Source organism: Girardinichthys multiradiatus, chromosome 3 (assembly GCF_021462225.1).
Source record: "Girardinichthys multiradiatus isolate DD_20200921_A chromosome 3, DD_fGirMul_XY1, whole genome shotgun sequence".
Classification (NCBI taxonomy): domain Eukaryota; kingdom Metazoa; phylum Chordata; class Actinopteri; order Cyprinodontiformes; family Goodeidae; genus Girardinichthys; species Girardinichthys multiradiatus.
Window position 1 is genome coordinate 11186799 of NC_061796.1, and position 21467 is coordinate 11208265.

Sequence of the window (21467 nt, forward strand, 5' to 3'; positions counted from 1 at the left end):
GAGAAATGTGATCTCTTCAGTTATATTTCTTTGGCTGATGTCTTTAACGCAGCAAGGTGCTGTCACCGTGCCCTCATGATGGGTTTGGCTTTCAATGTATTATTAATATCCCTATCATTGTTATAACCTGTGTTTATCTTCATCCTATGACTTAGACTGTTGTTTTGTATTTCATCGTTTAATTCTCAGCTTTTTACCAGTTGGATTCAACAATTGCATTTTAAGTTTGTAAAATTAAACATGTTCTAACTCTCATCTTTGTTTTCTTTTTTTTCCGATCTCCTGTTTTTGTAAAGCTTTGACCTGCCAATACCAATTTCTCTTTCAAAACTAAAATTAGCAGGAAAAAAAAGTTTTATATCCTTCTTCTCATGAGCGGCTATTAATTATTTATATTGGGCGCAGAGGCGGAGTCATGCTGTGTGTCGGGATCTATTATTTTAAAACAAAAATAAATATGTGTGTATTCACTGATGAATGTAGACCTTTACCTTAACTCAGAGATTTCCAAAAAAACTTTTAGCCTACTTGCCTCAGTAACAACACTGACACCAAAGAGGGTTGATGGGAATCCAGCTTTGTGTACTTCCAGCAACTGTGTACCTCCAGGTGACAAACTCGCTCATTTTGAATCCTTGAGTTCTACCGCAACACATCAACATAGTCAGCCATGGTTTGACCCCCCTGCAGAATCTATATTTTGAAATGAAGGAAAAAGCTGCCAGAACATGAACGAAGCACCTCCACTGTGCCGCATAGGAAACATTTCCAGTGGGATCTCCTTGTTATGCCAGTCACGCTAGGGACCTTCAGGACCATCCAGTTTTTTTTTTTTTGTTAGAGAATAAAAGAGATGTGACCTTTGAAGGTACATTTTGTTCTTTAGGTAATTTTTTTCACAGATCCAGTCTTATGCTTATTGGGCTGCTGTCAGCATCAGTAAGGGCCTTAATGTAGTTTGAGGAGTTATCAGTGTCTTCATGGACACCCCGTTGGATCTTCTGACACAGCACACCTTACTTTTTTTAGTCCCATATGTACTTGTACTCGTCCTCTTCCGCTTCATCCGGGACGGTCGCGGGGGCAGCAGACTCAGTAGAGAGACCCAGACTTTCCTCTCCTCAGACACCTCCTCCAGCTCCTCCGGGGGGAGCCCAAGACATTCCCAGGCCAGCCGAGAGACATAGTCCCTCCAGCGTTTTCTGGGCCATCCCCTGTGCCTCCTCCCGATGGGATATGCCTAGAACACGTCCCGAGGAAGGTGTCCAGGAGGCATCCGGTATAGATGCCCGAGCCACCTCACATGGCTCCTCTCGATATGGAGGAGCAGCGGCTCTACTCCGAGCCCCTCCCGGATGGCCGAGCTCCTCACCCTATCTCTAAGGGAGTGCCCAGCCACCCTACGGAGGAAGCTCATTTCAGCCACTTGTATCCGGGATCGGGATCTTGTTCTTTTAGTCATGACCCAAAGTTCATGGCCATAGGTGAGGGTAGGAACGTAGACTGACCGGTAAATTGAGAACTTCGCTTTTCGAATCAGCTCTCTCTTCACCACAATGGACCGGCACAGCGTCCCCATTACTGCGTCCATTCTCCTCTCACTCCTGAACAAGATACCAAGATACTCCACTTGAGGCAGGAACTCCCCTCCAACCTGAAGAGGACAAGCCACCCTTTTCCAGTCAAGAACCATGGCCTCGGACTTGGAAGAGCTGATCTTCATCCCAGCCACTTCACACTCGGCATCGAACCGCCCCAGCATATGCTGCAGGTCTTGGCTAGAGGGGACCAGCAGGACTACATCATCTGCAAAAAGAAGAGACGAGATCCACTGGCCTTTAAACAAGACCCCCTCCGGCCCTTGGCTGCACCTAGAAATCCTGTTCATAACTTTTATGAACAGAATCGGTGACAAAGGGCAGCCCTGCCGGAGTCCAACATGCACCGGGACTTAGTGCCGGCAATGCAGACCAAACTCCTGCTCTGCTTGTACAGAGACCAGATGGCCCCTAATAAAGGGCCCCCGATTCCATACTCCTGGAGCACCCCCCACAGGGCACCACGAGGGACACAGTCGAATGCCACCCCAGTCTGCCAGTCCAGAGGCACTGTCCCCAACCGCCACGCAATGTTGAAGAGGCGCGTCAATAATGACAGCCCCACAACATCCAGAGACTTGAGGTACTCAGGGCGGATATCATCCACCCCTGAAGCCCTGCCACCATGGAGCTTTTTAACCACCTCGGTGACTTCAGCCTGGGTGATGAAAGAGTCCAACCCCGAGTCCCCAGCCTGTGCTTCCACCAGGGAATGCGCTTGGCCTCACGGTACCTGTCAGCCGCCTCAGGAGTCCCACAAGCCAACCACAGCCGATAGGACTCCTTTTTCAGCTTGATAGCGTCCCTTACTCTCGGTGTCCACCACCGGGTTCGTGGATTGCCGCTGTGACAGACACCGCACACCTTACGGCCACAGCTATGGGAAGCGCCGTCAACAATAGATGCAGAGAACATGGTCCACTTGGACTCTATATCTCCAACATCCCCCGGAATATGGTCAAAGCTTCCCCGGAGGGGGGAGTTGAATACATCCCTGGCCAGGGATGTATAGTCAACATATGTCACGGGGTATTTTAAGTATTTGGCAGCAGATGCGGCTTGCAAGAGGCCTGGCTTTTAATTCTAAACATTCCTACCACATTCTAAACAATCGTTTGTTTAGTTTGTTTCTAAACAAACCATACCACATTCACAGACAAAATATTTTTCCTTTGCCATCAAAATTCATGGCAATGTGAATGCCTGTAAGAAAACTGCCATTGCTTTCCTTCAATGTATGCAGATTTGGACATTTTTATCTCATGCTCCTCTTTCTGCATTTAGAAGCTCTATATAAACCTGATTACAATCCACCCACAAAACAATAGGTATGTCTCATTTCTTTACCAGTCTTAAGATTTTAATCAGTAGTGTATGTTTAACGTAAAATAACCTACTGTTGCTTTTGGCTGAGGCTGACAATTTGGGGCGAAGTAGTTTCTGTTTTTGGGTGCGCAAACCAAATGGGACTTTCCCAAAATAAATAAAGCTATGTTATGGATCTGTGGCATTAAACCATCCCATGCATTTTTATTTAAAAGATCTATGTACATTTTTAGGCAGCACTGGTTTAAGCCTCTTGATGGGACTCAAATAAACTGATAGAGGTGAAAAATTTCCATAGCAAAAGCCGTGCTCTCAATCAAACACAGAAACTAGGACAGTTATATTGCTAGCATCTACAGGTCCTTCTCAAAATATTAGCATATTGTGATGAAGTTCATTATTTTCCATAATGTCATGATGAAAATTTAACATTCATATATTTTAGATTCATTGCACACTAACTGAAATATTTCAGGTCTTTTATTGTCTTAATACGGATGATTTTGGCATACAGCTCATGAAAACCCAAAATTCCTATCTCACACAATTAGCATATTTCATCCAACCAATAAAATTAAAGTGTTTTTAATACAAAAAATGTCAACCTTCAAATAATCATGTACAGTTATGCACTCAATACTTGGTCGGGAATCCTTTGGCAGAAATTACTGCTTCAATGCGGCATGGCATGGAGGCAATCAGCCTGTGGCACTGCTGAGGTCTTATGGAGGCCCAGGATGCTTCGATAGCGGCCTTTAGCTCATTCAGAGTGTTGGGTTTTGAGTCTCTCAACGTTCTCTTCACAATATCCCACAGATTCTCTATGGGGTTCAGGTCAGGAGAGTTGGCAGGCCAATTGAGCACAGTGATACCATGGTCAGTAAACCATTTACCAGTGGTTTTGGCACTGTGAGCAGGTGAGCATGAAGTGCTCCAAAATCTCCTGATAGCTAGCTGCATTGACCCTGCCCTTGATAAAACACAGTGGACCAACACCAGCAGCTGACACGGCATCCCAGACCATCACTGACTGTGGGTACTTGACACTGGACTTCTGGCATTTTGGCATTTCCTTCTCCCCAGTCTTCCTCCAGACTCTGGCACCTTGATTTCCGAATGACATGCAGAATTTGCTATCATCCGAAAAAAGTACTTTGGACCACTGAGCAACAGTCCAGTGCTGCTTCTCTGTAGCCCAGGTCAGGCGCTTCTGCCGCTGTTTCTGGTTCAAAAGTGGCTTGACCTGGGGAATGCGGTACCTGTAGCCCATTTCCTGCACCCGCCTGTGCACGATGGCTCTGGATGTTTCTACTCCAGACTCAGTCCACTGCTTCCGCAGGTCCCCCAAGGTCTGGAATCGGCCCTTCTCCACAAACTTCCTCAGGGTCCGGTCACCTCTTCTCGTTGTGCAGCGTTTTCTGCCACACTTTTTCCTTCCCACAGACTTCCCACTGAGGTGCCTTGATACAGCACTCTGGGAACAGCCTATTTATTCAGAAATTTCTTTCTGTGTCTTACCCTCTTGCTTGAGGGTGTCAATAGTGGCCTTCTGGACAGCAGTCAGGTCGGCAGTCTTACCCATGATTGGGGTTTTGAGTGATGAACCAGGCTGGGAGTTTTAAAGGCCTCAGGAATCTTTTGCAGGTGTTTAGAGTTAACTCGTTGATTCAGATGATTAGGTTCATAGCTCGTTTAGAAACCCTTTTAATGATATGCTAATTTTGTGAGATAGAAATTTTGGGTTTTCATGAGCTGTATGCCAAAATCATCCATATTAAGACAATAAAAGACCTGAAATATTTCAGTTAGTGTGCAATGAATCTAAAATATATGAATGTTAAATTTTCATCATGACATTATGGAAAATAATTAACTTTATCACAATATGCTAATATTTTGAGAAGGACCTGTAGTGTTGACCACAGGGGGACTTGGAGACATCCAAGCCAGGACTCTGACTAACAGTAATGCCAATGTGGTCTTAGGAATTTCAACACTTATGACATATGATGTCTGGAGCGGACCCTGCTTTTTAGTCATTCCAGTTCTAGTCAGAGAGACACAGATGGTTACAACAAAATAACCATTGTCACTAGCCTGGGGGCACAGTCCTAAGAAAAGTGAGGGAGGAACAAGTGAAGTGTGAGAAGACAAATTCAAAATATATAATGGAAAGGGCAGTTGGTGGTGTCATAGATGAAGATAAATAAGCCAGGAGAAGGCTTATTTATACACTGAAAAAAGACATTTTCATCTATGTCAATTAGCCCTCTTAAGTTAATTTATAGTTAGACTGTCTGTTTCCGCAAAATGTTCTATGGTGAAAATAAGGTTTTATTTAAAACTTGAAGAAAACTTGAAACTAATTGAAACTGGAGTTGTGCTGAAAAAGCAGCACAACTCCAAAATCCAATTACTCATTTAGACCGCCTCATTGCCCCAGACATAACAAATACACTTTTAGAGTCCTAGCCTCATTAATCTATGTTATAAGATACTAAAGGCTGTTTAAAATGTCACTTCCATAATCACGTTGCCTTTGTTTTAAGGTTAGAAAACCTGCATTCCCAGCTTTTTTGGATCATGTTGCAATCATCAAATTCAATAATGAATGAATATTTGCAAAAACCCAATAACGTTTAGCAGTTTGAACAATAAATATATTGTCTTTGTAGTGTATTGAATTGCATAGAGGTTTAACTGGATTTGCAAATATTTATATTCTGTTTTTATTTACGTTTTACAAAACATAACTTCATCGGAATTGAGGTTCTATGGACATCACAATTCACCATCCCATATTTTGCTTTAAAAACCACTAGAGATGCACAGAATAGAATTATGTGAAGCTTGGACCTGTTGATACTGATTTTAGCCAATTTCAACTTCACAGCATTTGAAATATTTCTTAAGTCTTTCTGTAGTGGGCTTTAATTAAGGTGTAAAGACAATGCTGTATTGTGTGTGTTGCTGTAAAACAGGTTTTTAACCTTAATACAAAGGCAACATGGTTATAGAATTGACATTTTAAGCAGTCCTTAGGATCTCAAAACAGAGATTAATGAAGCTAGCATAGGTATCAATAAAACAGCAGTCTTCTTGTGTATTCCCTAGAGAGGAATGATTTGTTGCAGTTCTGGTGGCCCTGTATCCTGCATGTTTTGTATGTTTCCGTGCTTGAAAACTCTTGATTTAAACAAATGGGTTGAGAGAAAGCTTTCACCTCAGCTGTAGAGAATATCAATTGTTTCTTGAACTCTGAGATTTCTAAAAGGCTGACAAGGGTCCAAAATCCAGCATGTTCCATGTCAAACAGAAATTAAAAGTTTAAAGGCATAAAGCAGAACTAGTTTACTTTATTCTATTCAGCCTTCCTGTTATCTGCTAAAAATCTTCTTTGTTCTCACTCTACTGAAGTCTGAAGGAAACTCAGACATGTCTGGATATAACATGGAAAAAAGCTGTATCTTTTTAATAAGTTTCTTCCGCTCTGTGCTTCCATTGACCTCATTTGTAAACACCTCATTGATACTGAAAACAGCTAACTAACAGCAGCCCCACGGGACAATGCTGCTGCTTTTGCATGGTGTGTTCACTGATCGGAAAATGATCCAATTTTCAAGCTTGACTGGTCAGTCACGAGTCAGGGCCTGTTAAACTGAAAATCATCCAGCAACCAATTTCTCTGTGCAAAGCACCATTTGTTGTGAGCTGGCTTTCAGTTCAACTTAAAATTCTAGTCATTTATAGAAAATACAAAACTTAACTTACGCTCATCCTGACATCTTTCACTGCAGATAACAGTATCGTGTAATACGTTCAGGAAAACCACATACCTATGAGAGTTATGTATTGCGGCTCTAATGTTATAGATTGGCTTTTCTTACGCAGCAACAGGTATTTTCATAATCAGCCAAAAGTAAAAAAAATCCAAACTAACAACACAAGAAGGAAGAGATGAAAATGCTGGAGCATTTTCATTTACAAAAAGATAGTGATCAGACAAAGTCTTCCTGTTGGTAACAAAGCTGGTAGATTCCAATCAGGCCACATTTAAAATGTTACCTTACTCATGTCAGGTAACACAATAGATTATCTGTGAGAGACAGACAGGAAGATAGGAAGCTCACACAGCACTCACTTTACCACTTGAAAGAAGGTAGACTATCTCTAACAGCATCTGTTTGGAGAGAGGTGGTTCTTTAACCTTCAGGCTACACTTAGAAGGTTCACCTGAAGTTACAGGCTTATTATCATTCCACCAGGATGCACCTACAGCAAGCCTGACAAACTTTCCACTTAAAACCTCCAGAGTCAAACACAAAATGCAACGGCAGGAAGAAAAGAGAATGTGACCATTTATTTCCAAAATATGGTTAACTCACAGATGTTCCATCCTAAATGATTTTGTAAAGTACAGGAAAGACTTAGTCTTGGGGGAAATGAAAGGTAACCAATTTCTTTTTGTTATAGCTAACTAACCTATTCACAAAATGTAGGATCTGCAATGCTAATACCCCTGCAGTGAATGCATATATCAATGAAAAACAGCACATCTCCCTATTTGGCAGGGTTACAAAGACATGAGTCATTTTCACACAGACACGGTAGTCTTGAGTTTGTCTCCACATTACCTAGATGTGTTGCATGTGAAAAGAGAAATGATAGATTTACTTACTAGTCAGACTCTAACCAGCTGTCCACATCAAGCAGAGCAATCCCTTCTTAGTTTTGAACATTTTTAGATGAGATGCTGATATCAACATACCATAGGCAGTTGATAAAAGCAGCATTTTCTACCATCCCTTGGATGCTGTGAACAAATCCCACACATTGAGGCATCTTTTGTTTTTTTTATGCCATGTCTCCCATCTATTCTACCATAAGGTACCACTCTGCAGTATTTAGAACATTAAGAACATGTCTCCCAGACAGGGTGCTGCTGTAGAGTACATGTCTAAATCAAATACTGTGGGAAATGACTGGACCTGATTTTAAAACCAAAAAGGGCCAGGGCCATGTATCAAAATGGCTTTTGTGTTTGTGGAAAAGACAAATTATGATTTTAAAAAAATGCCAAGGACCTTACAGTATAGTTGCTTTGTAACTGGAAATTACCTTCAGTTAGGCTGGTTTACACATCTAAACACAAAGTTTCAGTCTTTCATTAAAATGCCATGCAATAATGGATCCTATGTGTTTAGAAAGAGTTAGAGAGGAGTGTAAGCAATACAATACCCCCCTCTATTGGCAATGTATACACATTTCAAATCAAAGGAACAGTTCTCTCAAGTGAAAGGCTAAGTGCTTGTCAGGTGTCTCTTTAAAAATATGAGTGTTGTTTAGGAATGATGATGTAGACTAGAGATTGCTATCAAGCAGAAAGCAACATAAAGGATTCTAATTTTTAAAAACTGTAAGGTCGGGGACAGAAAGATGGCTGTATTTTCTGAGAGTAAGGAGTGTACATCCCTCAGATCCTTTTCTCTTGTGCTTCTACTACTGCATTAATAGAGAGTCCTAACCCAGAGTATTCCTGTGGGATTTGGTAGCACGAAATAAAACAAACCAACAACTGTCGACGCTGGAAAGCATCTTAAAAGCTCGCTGCCTAAAGAAGACATCCAAAAGACTTTTTCTACCATGCTCACCATCTGTTGAACTTGTGTCCCTCTGGTGGAGGTTTGATGTCACAAGAGTCCGACAGCCATCATCAAAATTAATTCTGAACTACAAACCGAATACAAAGAAAAGCATATTCCCTGACCGGGAATCGAACCCGGGCCGCGGCGGTGAGAGCGCCGAATCCTAACCACTAGACCATCAGGGACTGTTCCTCGGTGATTTTAACAGGCAGAAGCGCACGGGAATGGGTGTCGTATTCTTTTGCCCTTTCAGGAAAAATGAAATACATAAAGCAATACCTATATTTCAAAATCATTATCGATTTTTATCCGTGCCACCAAAATACTTTCCGTTGTTTCTACATACATAATGAACTACTTTTTTTATTACTAATATTAAGTTGGTATGTTGGAACCGCACTAATACTAATTCAAACTGCAATAGATACACATTTATCTCTACATTTGAACCTACAGCGAGCGAAACTTTTAGACCCTTTCACCACAAGGAGCTGCCTGAATCTAAATATGATTGCAAAAAATAAATATAAGGCCCATGGCTAAAAAATACACACGAAAACGTAAACTCGTTTAAGGTTGCCATTGATATTTGTTTTATAAAACAATTATTAAAAAGATGCCTCAGAGTGAGCAAAATTAAATCTCAAATTTTACAGGCGTTTAACGAGGCTCCTCAACCTTGCAGGGTCCAGATTTGGGTCCTTGATCAACGTGGGAGACACGAAAACGTGAAGTTGTTTTGGTCCTGTTTGGAATATGTGACAGCGAGCTTTGACTCTTTGCTTGAAAGTCTATTTATTAAGTACCGCGTGGGTCGTAGTGGAATTAAGGTTCCTGCCATGATGCCAGGAGACAGCCAGGCCAAAACGGCAGCTATAGCCGTGGACGCGACGGTTGGAAGCTGTCAGAACTGCTCTGTTTTGCATCAGGTCAGTCTGGGATTCCTGTGCAAGAAAGACTCCAAAGACTTTATGTTCATTAACTACGTTAACAGTCCTAAGTTTGTTTAATTTTCAAATTTCAAATTTATTTTGTTAATAATTACACATTTACACCTGTTTTTTGTGTGTGTCCCTTCTTCTTTTGTTGAGCAGAGCCTAACGGAGTACGTCCAATCATTTCTGGCCCTTAAACAGAAAATAGCAGTTACAGAGTAAGTATCAGCTTTATGACGAGTTGTCATGGTGACGCGTCCTACAAAACCCAAACTCTAATAAATCCGTTGCCATAACAGCTGACTTTAAAGGTTTTAAAGGGACGTGTTTTGGAAAGGTTTATAAACTAAATTTATCGTGGTTAAAATTACTTGTATCTATTATTATTATTACTGTTATTATTACTACGTATGTTTCTTTGCTTTGCTTATTAAGGTCATGAATTAAACCAAAAGGAAAAAAAAAAACCATCCCATTCTGTCACTTAACTCAGGTAATCTTAGTGCAGATTATTTTATTGGATGTTTTGCGATTTAATATCAATCAATACTTGTTCTTTTAAAACATGTCATACAAAAATGTGCTTTGGAAAAGCCAAAGATAATATAGGGATACAAACAAACCAGGTCACCGTCACCGTCTTTAATCGTCCACATACATAAACAGACACACACACAGACACACACTCTAAACGAGGTCACGCAAAGCTATAGATGGCCATAGCTTTAAAGGAAAACGCAATCTTAATCAAAGCTGTCTGAAACCAAAGAATGTTATAAAAAACAGAATGAAAAATAAGTATTATGAGCAAAGTAAAAAAAAAAAGAAAATATTAAGATTGTAAAAAAGAAAAATTTAGGACCATTAAAATAGTAAAAATACAAGATCAGATATCAATAAAAAGATGAAAAGTTTTAACTGACGTCTCAAAGAAATAAAATAAACGGCTAAGAAGTTAAAAGCCAATAAAAATCAAGACCTTTTAAAATAAATAGTAAAACAAGAGTATGTAAAACATATAAATTCAATAAAAAGGTGCAGTTGGTAGCACTGTTGCCTTGCAGCAAGAAAGTCCTGGGTTCGATTCCCGGGCGGGGGTCTTTCTGCATGGAGTTTGCATGTTCTCCCCGTGCATGTGTGGGTTCTCACCGGGTACTCCAGGTTCCTCCCACAGTCCAACCTGTTAGGTTGATTGGTCTCTCTAATTGCCCTTAGGTGTATGAATGAGTGTGTGCATGGTTGTTTGTGTGTTGCCCTGCGATGGACTGGCGACCTGTCCAGGATGTACCCCGCCTCTCGCCCATAGACTGCTGGAGATGGGCACCAGCTCTCCCGTGACCCACTATGGAATAAGCGGTAGAAAATGACTGACTGACTGAATAAAAAGCTCCACTAAAAACAAATGTCTTCAGTTTATCTTCAAAACTGGGAGTATTCCCAGCTGTCATCAAGTCAACAGGAAGCTTGTTTCACAGTTGTGGGATATAATAACTAAAGGATGCCTCATTATAGGGTAACTTCTGGTTCCCTGAAGGGTCTGGAAGGTTCATAAGTGAAATCTGGCAAGCACTTCAGACTAAGACCAAATTAAAGTGTTTAAAGCATAAAAGAATAAATCTAACATAAGAGCCAAAAAGTTGTATTTTTTGTAATTGTGTGCAGGCAGCTTTAACTATAATAACTTTATTTTGTTTATTTCATTTGGATAAAGGCATCTATTTATTTTATTAAATATTTTTATGTTTGCAGTGACTCTATCAGGCTTCGAGAGCAGCTGGAGGAACTGCAGATCCGGTTGGTTACCCTGGAGAAGAAGACAGCAGATTATGAATCTGTACAGGCCGAGCTGGAAGAGAAGAGGGTAAATCTTTTCTGCTGAAAGGAATTTATCAAATATTTCTACTTTAATCAATTAGTTTTTCCATCTAATGTACGAAATCTAACCAACCTACATTATTTTTGCTTTTTGTAGGGTGTTCTTAAAGCTTATGAACAACTGTCTGAAGAGCTGGAAAAATTAAAGCAGGAAAAGAGCAACACAGTGGCTGAGTAACTAACTGTTTTTATTACAGTTCCTGTTTTCGTACCCTTTGAATTTTTCCACATTTTGTCACGACACGCACACAAACTTCATTGTATTTAATGATTGTAATGCCTGTCATAATTACGCATCATTTTATTTTGGTCTATCATATAACATCCTAATAAAACACAGCATGAACAAAGGGGTTTAAAAACTATTTTGACACACTGTGAGAATATGGATAAAAGGGTCTCTATCATGCTAAAAAACTAAACTATAACTTTTTATTTCTCTAAGGAATGAAAAGCTTGGAGACGAACTGAAATGTTTGAAAGGTAATTTTTAGTAATAATCAATAAACCATTTAAAACTTTAATAATATTCTAAATTGTTTGGGGGTTTTTGCCTTGATTTCTTAGATTCAACAGAAACACAGGCTCTTGAAAATGCGCAGCTGAGGAGAGAGAAGGCGGTTGTTGAAAACGATTTGTTAAAAACCCGGGTAAGAAAAAGAAAAACATCCCAATTTCAAGGTTATTTTATTGACCAAAACATTAATCGTGATTTATTATCTTTGTAAACTTTTTATCAAATCAGGCATTTTTGAAGGAATCTCAGGAACAAGCAGAAAAGGCTAATAAATTGATAGAAGAGAATGCCGTCATAACAAACATGTAAGAGTTTAGTTTTTTGTTACTGGAGAACATTCATTGTCATATTTGACTTTCTCCTGGTGTATATTTTCTTATGGTGGGTAATGGTTATGCAATGTTCTCTTCTGATCTACAGAAAGGATAGTCTTGAACACAAAGTTAGACTGTTTGAAGGTGAGTATTAGATATTAAATATTTTTTGACATGGGCTGAATTTCTATCCACTGAGTCCGATTGTTTGACATGGCCGTTTGGTTTTCTTAATTCTTAAAAAAATTATTTCAGACTCAATTTGCAAACAGAACGATCAAATATCTCAACGGACCAAAGAGAAGATTCTGCTTGAAAGGAACATTAGTGACCTTCAGGTACAGTAAAGAATTCAAAAAAATGCAGACCTGTGGAAAACAAATAGTCAAACTGATCATTTGTCTTTGCAATTCTTTTGTAGGTCAGACTGATAAAACTGGAAAGAGAAAGATGTAAAGGTAAAAAATATGTAGTGTTTTTTTTTTTTTTTCAATACTCATTTTACGCTTGGGTTTCACTTATATTATTTATTAAAATTTCAAAATAAAATAAAACCTAATATATTTGTTTAAATTCAGCTCTCTTTAAAAGACGTAACCATTAAAAGCATTTTAAATAGACAATTGTGTGCTTTTTTTCCAACCAGAATATAGGAGCACGACAACTCAAACAAGATTGGAGCCAAAAATTGATAAAGGTATGGTGTTTTTTTTTTTTTTTTTTTATGATTCATTGAATCTGCCCCTGCACTTAAAATCACAATTATTATAACCTTTATCTAAGTAAAAATGTTCCTCTGTATTTTTTAGGAAAGGTACGGATGCTGCTGCAGAGTTTATGGGAATGTGTAGAGCCAGAGCCTGAACAGTCTTCTAACATATCTATGTTACCAGGTGGGGTCATCATTAATACCCTTTCTACACTTGACTGAGAAAACCAATCTTTATGCTTTTTATTTGTACTTTTTCACAATGTTGTTTTTCTTCTCTTTTAGAATGTGGTTACAGGCGGGTTCTTCCTCCTTCTCCACAAACCAAACTGCAGTCTAATCAAAGGCGAGTGTTTCCCTCTTCTTCTGAGACCATCAGGGAAACGAACAGTCATCAAGTCAAAGCAAAATCCACTCACACAATGGTGAAACCTTGTCCTCGTGTGCAGGATTCATGCAACCCCCAAGCATCTTCTCACCACTTGAAACAAGAAGAGAAACTGAAAAGAAGCAAACAGTCACCCAAGAAAAATAAACTCGATGAGTCGTCCCCCAGCAAAGGCAGCCATAATGTATCTGTTAATGAAATAATGGAACTTTTCAAACCAATGCCACCCTGCATATCTCCGCTTTCAGAATTGGTGAGAATTTATTTTCTTCATGTAATCTTACAAACTGAGGTTCTACTTTTGTAGAAAAAATAAACTTGAAGTGATCAAATTTATTAAAGCAATCACTTGTTAAATAATTCTGACTTTTGTTCATAAAAACTTAATTTCACAGCTATATTGTTGCTTCTATCTTTCAGGATACCATTGTAGAATCTGTGAAGATGGATGGTGAGGAAAAGAAGGACCATCCTGAACCTTCAGAAGATGTTCCGATTGATGAACAAGTTCAGCCTTCAAACATCAAAAGGTCACTATTACATCACGACAGTCCAAAATCTCCTTCACTTCACGAAGAAGAGAACGTGGACGTCCTGGAAAACATTTCAGATGAAAAAGACTTTGGAGACAGTGGGTTGTGTGGTGTTGCTGAACTGAATGAAAACTCTGATAAAATTCATGAAAACAACAGTTCTCTAAAGAACATGTTTCAGCAGGAGCTGCCACAGTCTTTATTATTAAATGATCATGTTTCAGTTGAAGCTTTCTCATTACCAGCTAAAGGTATGGAACATTCTCATAATGAAAATCCCAACAAAAGTACTGATGACATCTGTGACACTAAAAAAGCTTTTGAGAAGGCAAAAGAAGATATTTCAGAGACTGTTACAAAGATTAATGTAGATATGAGTCCAGATGACATTCCTGATGTCACAGCAGTTGTTACTGATGGGGAAAGAGATGCAACAGCAAACTCTGGAGAAGCAGAAAATGAACAATGTGTTGCTCAGTTTAAAATCAATGAATCTTTGGAAGACACCAGTGTCACAGAAAGCCAACAAGGTCATGTGGATTCTTGTCAGAACAATGCAAATCCCACTGCCTTAGAGCCTTTCTGCCAAGACTCAGAAATGCCAGAGGATTCCATACCAAGCAGCAGTGACAGCATGAACTATGTCCTACAGACAAACCTCGAACAGGGAATGGAAATAGATGCTGAAGTCCATTGCTCTAAGGAGAAAGAAAGGAATGCAGTGCAAGGTCTTAGAAAAGTTGATACAGCTTCACCCTCGGAGTCGAATGCCCAGGATAAACCTTTGGCTCCTAAAAAGTCTCCGGTTTTAAACAGGGAAGATGAGGGGCAACGTTCTGACCAGGAAGATAAAGTAGTAAATTCTACAGCTCTATCGCCAAAGGATGATGAAAAAGAGAAAGCAAAAACCATATTAATTCTTGATTGTGCTCCTTCAATGTCCCCAGAAAACGAAAAAACAATTGACAGTAAATCTTTGAAAGAGAATGTGCATTCTCTTTGTAGACTGTTAAGTCCTTCATGTCTGTTACCTCAGGTAAAACTGCAGGCTTTGGAAAATGACCCAAACACAGAAATTCTCAACAAACTTCAATCTGATCTTATTACTTCACCTATTGAGAATTCTTCTGCCACCAAAGAACAAAACAATAGCTTGGAGATATTTGTACCAGTCCATGAACAGCCAGGTAGGAATGTTGAAGGAAAGGGTACACTAGTGTGCAGTCTGGCAGCAGCTCAAACACCAGAGTTCATTGTCCATGTTCTCTCTGAAATGGGTCCTCCACTTCCTCCTGTCCTGACCCCTCTAACATCACCTCCTAAAGCAGGAAAGCCAATCAACCCAAGGCACGCAATTGGAAAACTTTCTTTTCCTTCACCTATGGATGGCTCAGGTTCTCCTACCACTCCAGTAAAAGTCCATTTAACACCCAACATTCAGCAGCCGAGTCCATCTTCCCAAGCCAGCCCAACCCATCCAAATGGAGTCCCCTTGTCACCTCTCCAGTTTGGCTCAGCCACTCCAAAACATGCTTTGCCAGTTCCTGGTCGATTGCCCACCAAAGCAGTAAATTCTTCCCCTTCATCTTCGACTAGTCCTCCTCAAGAAAACTCCATGAGGATTCTCGATACCATGTACCCAGAGCTCTCTGCCCGTGCCCGGACTCTTAGCATCCTGAGAGGTAATGTCAGTCTCGGCATGTGTTCATCAGAGAATGGAGCATTTCCAAAACCAACTGACAGTCAGTTATCTGGCTTCAAAACCATCAGCTCCACCTCAACAGCCTTCACAAAGACAGAGACCAGGGGAAAAAAAAGATCTGCCGTTGATTTATCCCAGCCTAAAACCAGCAAATGCCCAAAGCTTGACAACAGCTCTACTGGTGTTACTGACAAGCAGGAGTCGTCCCTCTCTTTAAACGATGGAGATGAGGCAGCCTCTTCCAATACTCTGGTGCTAGATCAGACCATAAACAGGACAGCATCTCCATCCATAGAAGCTAAAGAACCAGCTAAGCAGGATCTGATTGTTGATTGTTTAAACAAAATTAAGAACCAGTGCTTCGATTTACTGCCTGTTATCCAGAGCCACCTGCATGTTGGTAATCTGCCTAAAAAGCCTGTTCTGAGAGACGAGGAGAAGGAGGTCATCTCTGAGATTTGCAGATGTACCTCGGTGAGTACACCCATTTACCTCTAATTTTGGTTAAGCCTGGGATGCCGGCTGTTCTGAATGCTCTGTTCCTTTTTGCTTTTGCAGCCTCAAAAAGCAGCAAAACTATGGAACTAGTTTTATTTGAGAAATATGAAATAAAGTTTCTAGTAGGGGTCTAAGTGTATGATAGCTATTATTATAGGCCATGGAAATAAAAGCGTCTGCTTTAATCTTTGTACCCCGTTGCATCGTTTCAGTCTTATTTTGAAGTAAGAAAGGAAGTCGTTTTTCAGTTGCCTAGTTGTGTTGACACAGTCGAGTGATTAAAAACGAGACCTCAGTTACATTTAAATCACTTATCTGGCCGTGTTTTGAGTACTCAGTTCAAAATTAAACAAAAAAACAATCACAGGTCATATGAATAGTTTGTACACACCGGGAGAAAACGACCAACCGTTAGCTGCAGATGGTGCTAAAGTTGAAATGAGTTTCCTGTAAGCACTACATGAAATCTGGGTAGTTCAGAAATTCTTAGAAACACACAAACACATTCAAAGCTTTTCTTTTGGCCTCAGGAACACCAAGAATTAGTCTGGCATGAAAAGGCAAATATAGAATAGTCAAAGAATGGGTTATTCTACGCTGATTACAGATTCTTTAAAATATTCAATTTTTGAAAAAGAGGGTTTTTAGTTTGTTAAAAGATTGCTAAAATCTCATCTCGTTCTCATGACCTCAATTATCTTCTCGTTTCTTGAGCTGAATTTATTGTTACAGCCCTAGATTCAACACAATATTACTTATTCCATATTCTAAAAGAAGAAAATCTTTATTTCTAAAATATATATTTTAATTACTACTTAAATTACATCTATTATCTTTGATATCCCCTTTAACAACTTTGATATGCGCCATAACAACTTGAGTTGGCCAGCTGTACTTTGGTTTTTGAGTTTCTGACACAGTTCTAAACGAGGCACACGCCTTCAAAAATCAAACACGGAGATCGCACTTCTTTTTATGACCTCAAAAAAATATTCAACTGTGGTTTTAAACTGAACCTGTGGTTCTCAAACTGAGCATGATCTAAAAGGCTTAAGATCCAAATAAAGCTGCCCCAAGAGTATAGAAACTGGTGTCTGTGGAAAATATGAGATTTCCTAATATGAGATTAGGATATTGCAAATGTGTGGGAATCTTGAGTATCTTTGTGCAAAAGATTCTGTTTTCTAAATAACATTTGTTCAGTCTCATTTGTATGTGGATACAAATTAAGTTATTTCTGTGGAACCAACTATTGCAGAAAAAGTGACAAATGTTTATCAGTTCAGATGGACATTATGTTGACAAGGATAAGCATATTTAAAATGTTGTCTTCATCTCATCAGCTCCAGGTAGATGAAATGATTGTGGCCATATTGACCAAACTAAAGGCTGAAAAAAATGTCCTGAGTCTAAACTACTTACAAGCCCTCTGTCGTGTCTACACTGGGATCTGTAGACAGAAGAAGTACTGGGAGAAGGCTCGCATCCTGGCCTACAGCATTCTTATTGATGGTGGGCAGTTTTTTTTTTTTTTTTCTTACAGATACCTACTATACATGTGTTTTCACTTTAAAACCCAGTTAGGTTGAAATGAAAACCCTTATCCTTAAACCTTGTCTTTACAGATTTAACCTTCACGTTTTGTGATCATTTGTTTTATGCCGTTTTTACCTTTTCAGATTTTCCAGAATCAGTGAAGCTGGTTTTGTTTATGGTGACGACATGGCCCAATGTTCTGTCACACAGTAGTTTACTGTGCCAGGCCATTCACGCTATTACCCAACTAAAGGCACCAGAAGGGCTTCTTGGCTGCCTTTCAGCTTTCCTTGGATGGGAGAAGGTATTTTCAGATGTACTAGTATGCTTGCAGTGTGCTAATTTATGACAATGTAGTTTTTTCTTATAATAGTAAAACTGTAAAGTTAAATATTGTACCACTTCCTCGTAGGTTAAGATGAAATTATTTTAGGTAATTATTTTTCTTTTGCAAATATTTACCATCCAAGTCTTCTTTAGTTTACTGAAACCACGTCTTCCTTTCTATTGTCACCACAGAATCCTCCTTGTGACCTTGACCAGCTGATCCTCAGAACTCTGACTGATCTCCGGTCGGGATCCAATCAGTCTTTTACAAAACACGTCCGGTATGGAGAAGACCTGGGAGCTGGAGCCTGGGAACACATCTTCACCCTGCACCTCCTGTGTTCACACAAAAAGTGGAAATGGACCTATGAACACATCCTGGGGTATGCATATTAATTTATTTTTTTCTCCAAAATATGAACCTTTATATTTTTAATTTGTGTTATTTGCCTGTTCTTCTACAGATGATAACTTTATACAAGTACATTTTAATAAATTAGATTTTGATTTAAAAGTTTATTTATTTCAGTGATTTAATTCATAAAGCAAAAATTATATATTACACAGATTCTTTGCACATGAGAAATATTTTAGGTGTTTTTACCTGTTCATTTTGATGATTTTGGCTTACAGTTAATGAAAATCTCAAATTTTGTTTCTCTAAAAAGTTAAATATTACAAAAAAACCATTAAAGGTTGACCTGTCCAGGGTGTAACCCGCCTCTCGCTCATAGACTGCTAGAGATACGCACCAACTTTCCTTTGACCCAGTATGGAAGAAGTGGTGTAGAAAATGACTGACTGACCATTAAAAGTGGATTTTTATTAAAGGAGAATTATGTTATTGTCATGTTATGGCCTACAAAATCATAGGGAAGACTGCTGACTTTACAGTTGTCAAGCAGGCGGTCATTGATACCCTCCATCAAGAGAGTAAGCCACAAAAGCATTTTAATAGAAAGTTGAGTGGAAGGTAAAAATGTGATGGTACAAAGTTCACAAGCATAATCACAGCCTCAAGGATTTTAAAGTAAAAATCATTCAATATTTGGGCAAAATTCACAAGGCGTGGACAGCAGCTGGTGTCAATGCACACAGACATGTAGGCCACAAGTTAACATTTCTCATGTTAAGCCACTTTTAAATGTAAGCCAGTGTCTGACCTGGACTAAGGACAAAAAGGACTGGACAGTTGCTCGATGGTCCAAGGTCCTCTATTAAGGCAACAGTAAATTTTGCTTTTCATTTTATACTATACTGATGTCATTTGGAAATCAGTATAGTATAGTGTAGAGTCACAGAATCCTAGGTGTTTGAGGTCCAGTGTGAGGTTTCCATGGTCAGCGATGATATAGGGACCCATGTCATCTGCTGGTGTTAGTCCAAAGTCAGTGGAGCTCTCTACCAGGAAATTTTGCAGCACGTCATGCTTCCCTCTGCTGACAAGCTTTACGAGATCCAAATTTAATTTTCCAGCAGGACTTGGCACCAGTACCTACTTTATTGACCATGGTAAAAGAGTAGTTGTCTGGCAATGAGAAGGCATCAGTTGAGCTCCCCCCACCACAGTCTTTGTACCGGTGTACGAATATGTGTGTTCAGTTCAGTTAAATTCAGTTTTATTTATATAGCACCAATTCACAACACATGTTGTCTCAAGGCACTTTGCAAAGTAAATTCTGTCAATTCGTGCAGCTTTCAAGTCAGGTACATACATTCCAATTAATCCTAGTTATCAAACAATCAGTCAAATTCAGTTTATTATTCAAACTGGTTAAGACGCTTTTCTGTCTAAAGAAACGCAGCAGATTGCATCGAGTCAGTGACTTGCAGCATTCCCTCCTCCTGGATGAGCATGTAGAGACAGTGGAGAGGAAAAACTCCCTTTTAACAGGAAGAAACCTCCAGCAGAACCAGGCTCAGTGTGAGCGGCCATTTGCTATGACCAACTGGAGGTTTGAGAGAACAGAGCAGAGTGCTGTGAATTGGGCTAGGTAAATCTGACTAGAGTACAAGCGAGTTGAGTAGTTGGTATGGCTAGAAGAGCGCTATGTAGGTCCAGTCTATTTACCATTTTTCATTGGTCTTATTATATTCAAATTTTCAGAGAAACTAAAGTTGGGGTTTTCATGAGTTGTACGCCAAAATCCTAAATATTAACTTGACATGTCAATTTGTTTGTAATGAATCTAGATTATTCCTGATAAAATAAACTTTTAATGATATTCTTATTTATGAAGATGTTTGTTTCTCTGCTTATTGCTCATTTTGTCCTGACAGCAAAGAGTTGTGGCCGTTAATGAACACCTGGGTTCTACAGTCAAGGGATCAGCAAGAACCAGTCCGAGATGAGACTGTTGCCACTGTACTCCGACTCGTAGGTCCGTAGTTGTTTCTTTGCTTGTATATTCATGGCAACATGAACTAATGTGTGTAGTAGTTATGACTAAACGGGAGAATTCTGATTGCGCTTGTGTTTAAACAGGACGGCTCAGTCAGCTAGGCCTTAAAGAGGGTTCTGTTTCCTCTTTGGTCACTGTGGCAAATATCATCAACACATTTGGAAGGCATGGACAAGCTGAAGGTATGAAGCTTTAGTCAAAACAAGAAAAAAATGTTCAGTTGAATTTTCCTTTCAAATGTTGCCAAATGTTGCAAAGTGATGTTCTAATCGTGCGGTATGTACGTTCTGCAGGGGTGCCGTGGACGGTCCAGTTAGCAGCCATTTACTGCATCTATGAACTTTCTCCCTGTAATCCCAAACAAGCCCTGGATGCTCTGGCTGAGTGGAGAGGAGAGGCTGCTCAGAGCGTCCCCCCTGCTGTCACTAGTTGCATTAATCAAATCGCTTCTATTTGTAGACAGGTCAGGAGCTGAAAATGTGCTAAGCCACAGTAACAATCATTTCATTATGTGACTGTTTTTAAGAAAGGACAAATACCTCCGTATTGATTTTAATCTGCTTCCTTAATATAGTTGTTTTTTTACCATGTAGCACAAACAGCGAGGAAAAGGTTTATCCTATTTGTAATACAGGGTGTATTGAACTCAGTTTTAAGTTTTTTGTCCCAATTTGAAGATTGTTTCAAATTATTTCAGACTTTATAAATGTTTTTTTTTTAATATATATTACTGCTATATTTCATTATTGTCTTTAAAGCTAACTATCTTCTTTCAGTGGAGACAAGGAATTTTAGTTAACTAAAGTTTATTCAGCTACATCCTTAAAATATTTACTCAAACTACTTGACTTTGTTCGGTCCTCAGGTAATGCTGTAAAATACTTTAAATAATGTACAGTGTGCTAAAGTTGAAGTGTGAAGCTGATGTAAGTATATCCCAAATATCAGAACTCCTGTTTTTGCAAAAGCAAATGTTTTGTACAGTTTTCCTCAGAGGCTTCTATTTTTTTCTAATTAAAATAAACACATATTGTGTAAAATGATCTGTTTTGCTGTATTTTCTAATCATCGGCCGATTCTTAATGTGTTTGTTTGAATATCTGATACTCACTCACAGCTGGCCATTTCCTCAAATAAAAGCAGGAAAGTCACAGTATTGTAA

At 39.3% G+C, this 21467-nt stretch overlaps 1 protein-coding gene and 1 non-coding gene across 2 annotated transcripts; one reads left to right on the forward strand and one right to left on the reverse strand.

Moving 5' to 3' along the window:
• Positions 1-8682: 8682 nt before the first annotated feature.
• Positions 8683-8754, reverse strand: trnae-cuc. The gene has a single exon. It is a non-coding gene; the product is annotated as a tRNA-Glu (tRNA).
• A 519-nt stretch (positions 8755-9273) lies between these two features.
• Positions 9274-21348, forward strand: ice1 (KIAA0947-like (H. sapiens)). The gene is made up of 20 exons (XM_047362033.1): positions 9274-9498; positions 9664-9722; positions 11254-11365; positions 11477-11553; positions 11825-11862; positions 11947-12029; positions 12125-12201; positions 12317-12354; positions 12466-12548; positions 12632-12668; positions 12857-12907; positions 13020-13103; positions 13205-13560; positions 13728-16016; positions 17384-17552; positions 17720-17880; positions 18096-18286; positions 20184-20284; positions 20389-20487; positions 20599-21348. Exons 1-20 carry the CDS (start codon positions 9409-9411, stop codon positions 20778-20780), a joined length of 4377 nt encoding a protein of 1458 aa, XP_047217989.1. The 5' UTR covers positions 9274-9408; the 3' UTR covers positions 20781-21348.
• Positions 21349-21467: the final 119 nt, after the last annotated feature.

Bases quoted from the DNA above. Each gene is read 5' to 3' on its own strand.
- ice1 (XM_047362033.1), top strand. From the start codon at position 9,409: ATGATGCCAGGAGACAGCCAGGCCAAAACGGCAGCTATAGCCGTGGAC. The intron at 13,104-13,204 runs GTGGGGTCATCA...CTTCTCTTTTAG, and splicing joins TAACATATCTATGTTACCAG to AATGTGGTTACAGGCGGGTT. The intron at 20,285-20,388 runs GTCCGTAGTTGT...GTGTTTAAACAG, and splicing joins CACTGTACTCCGACTCGTAG to GACGGCTCAGTCAGCTAGGC.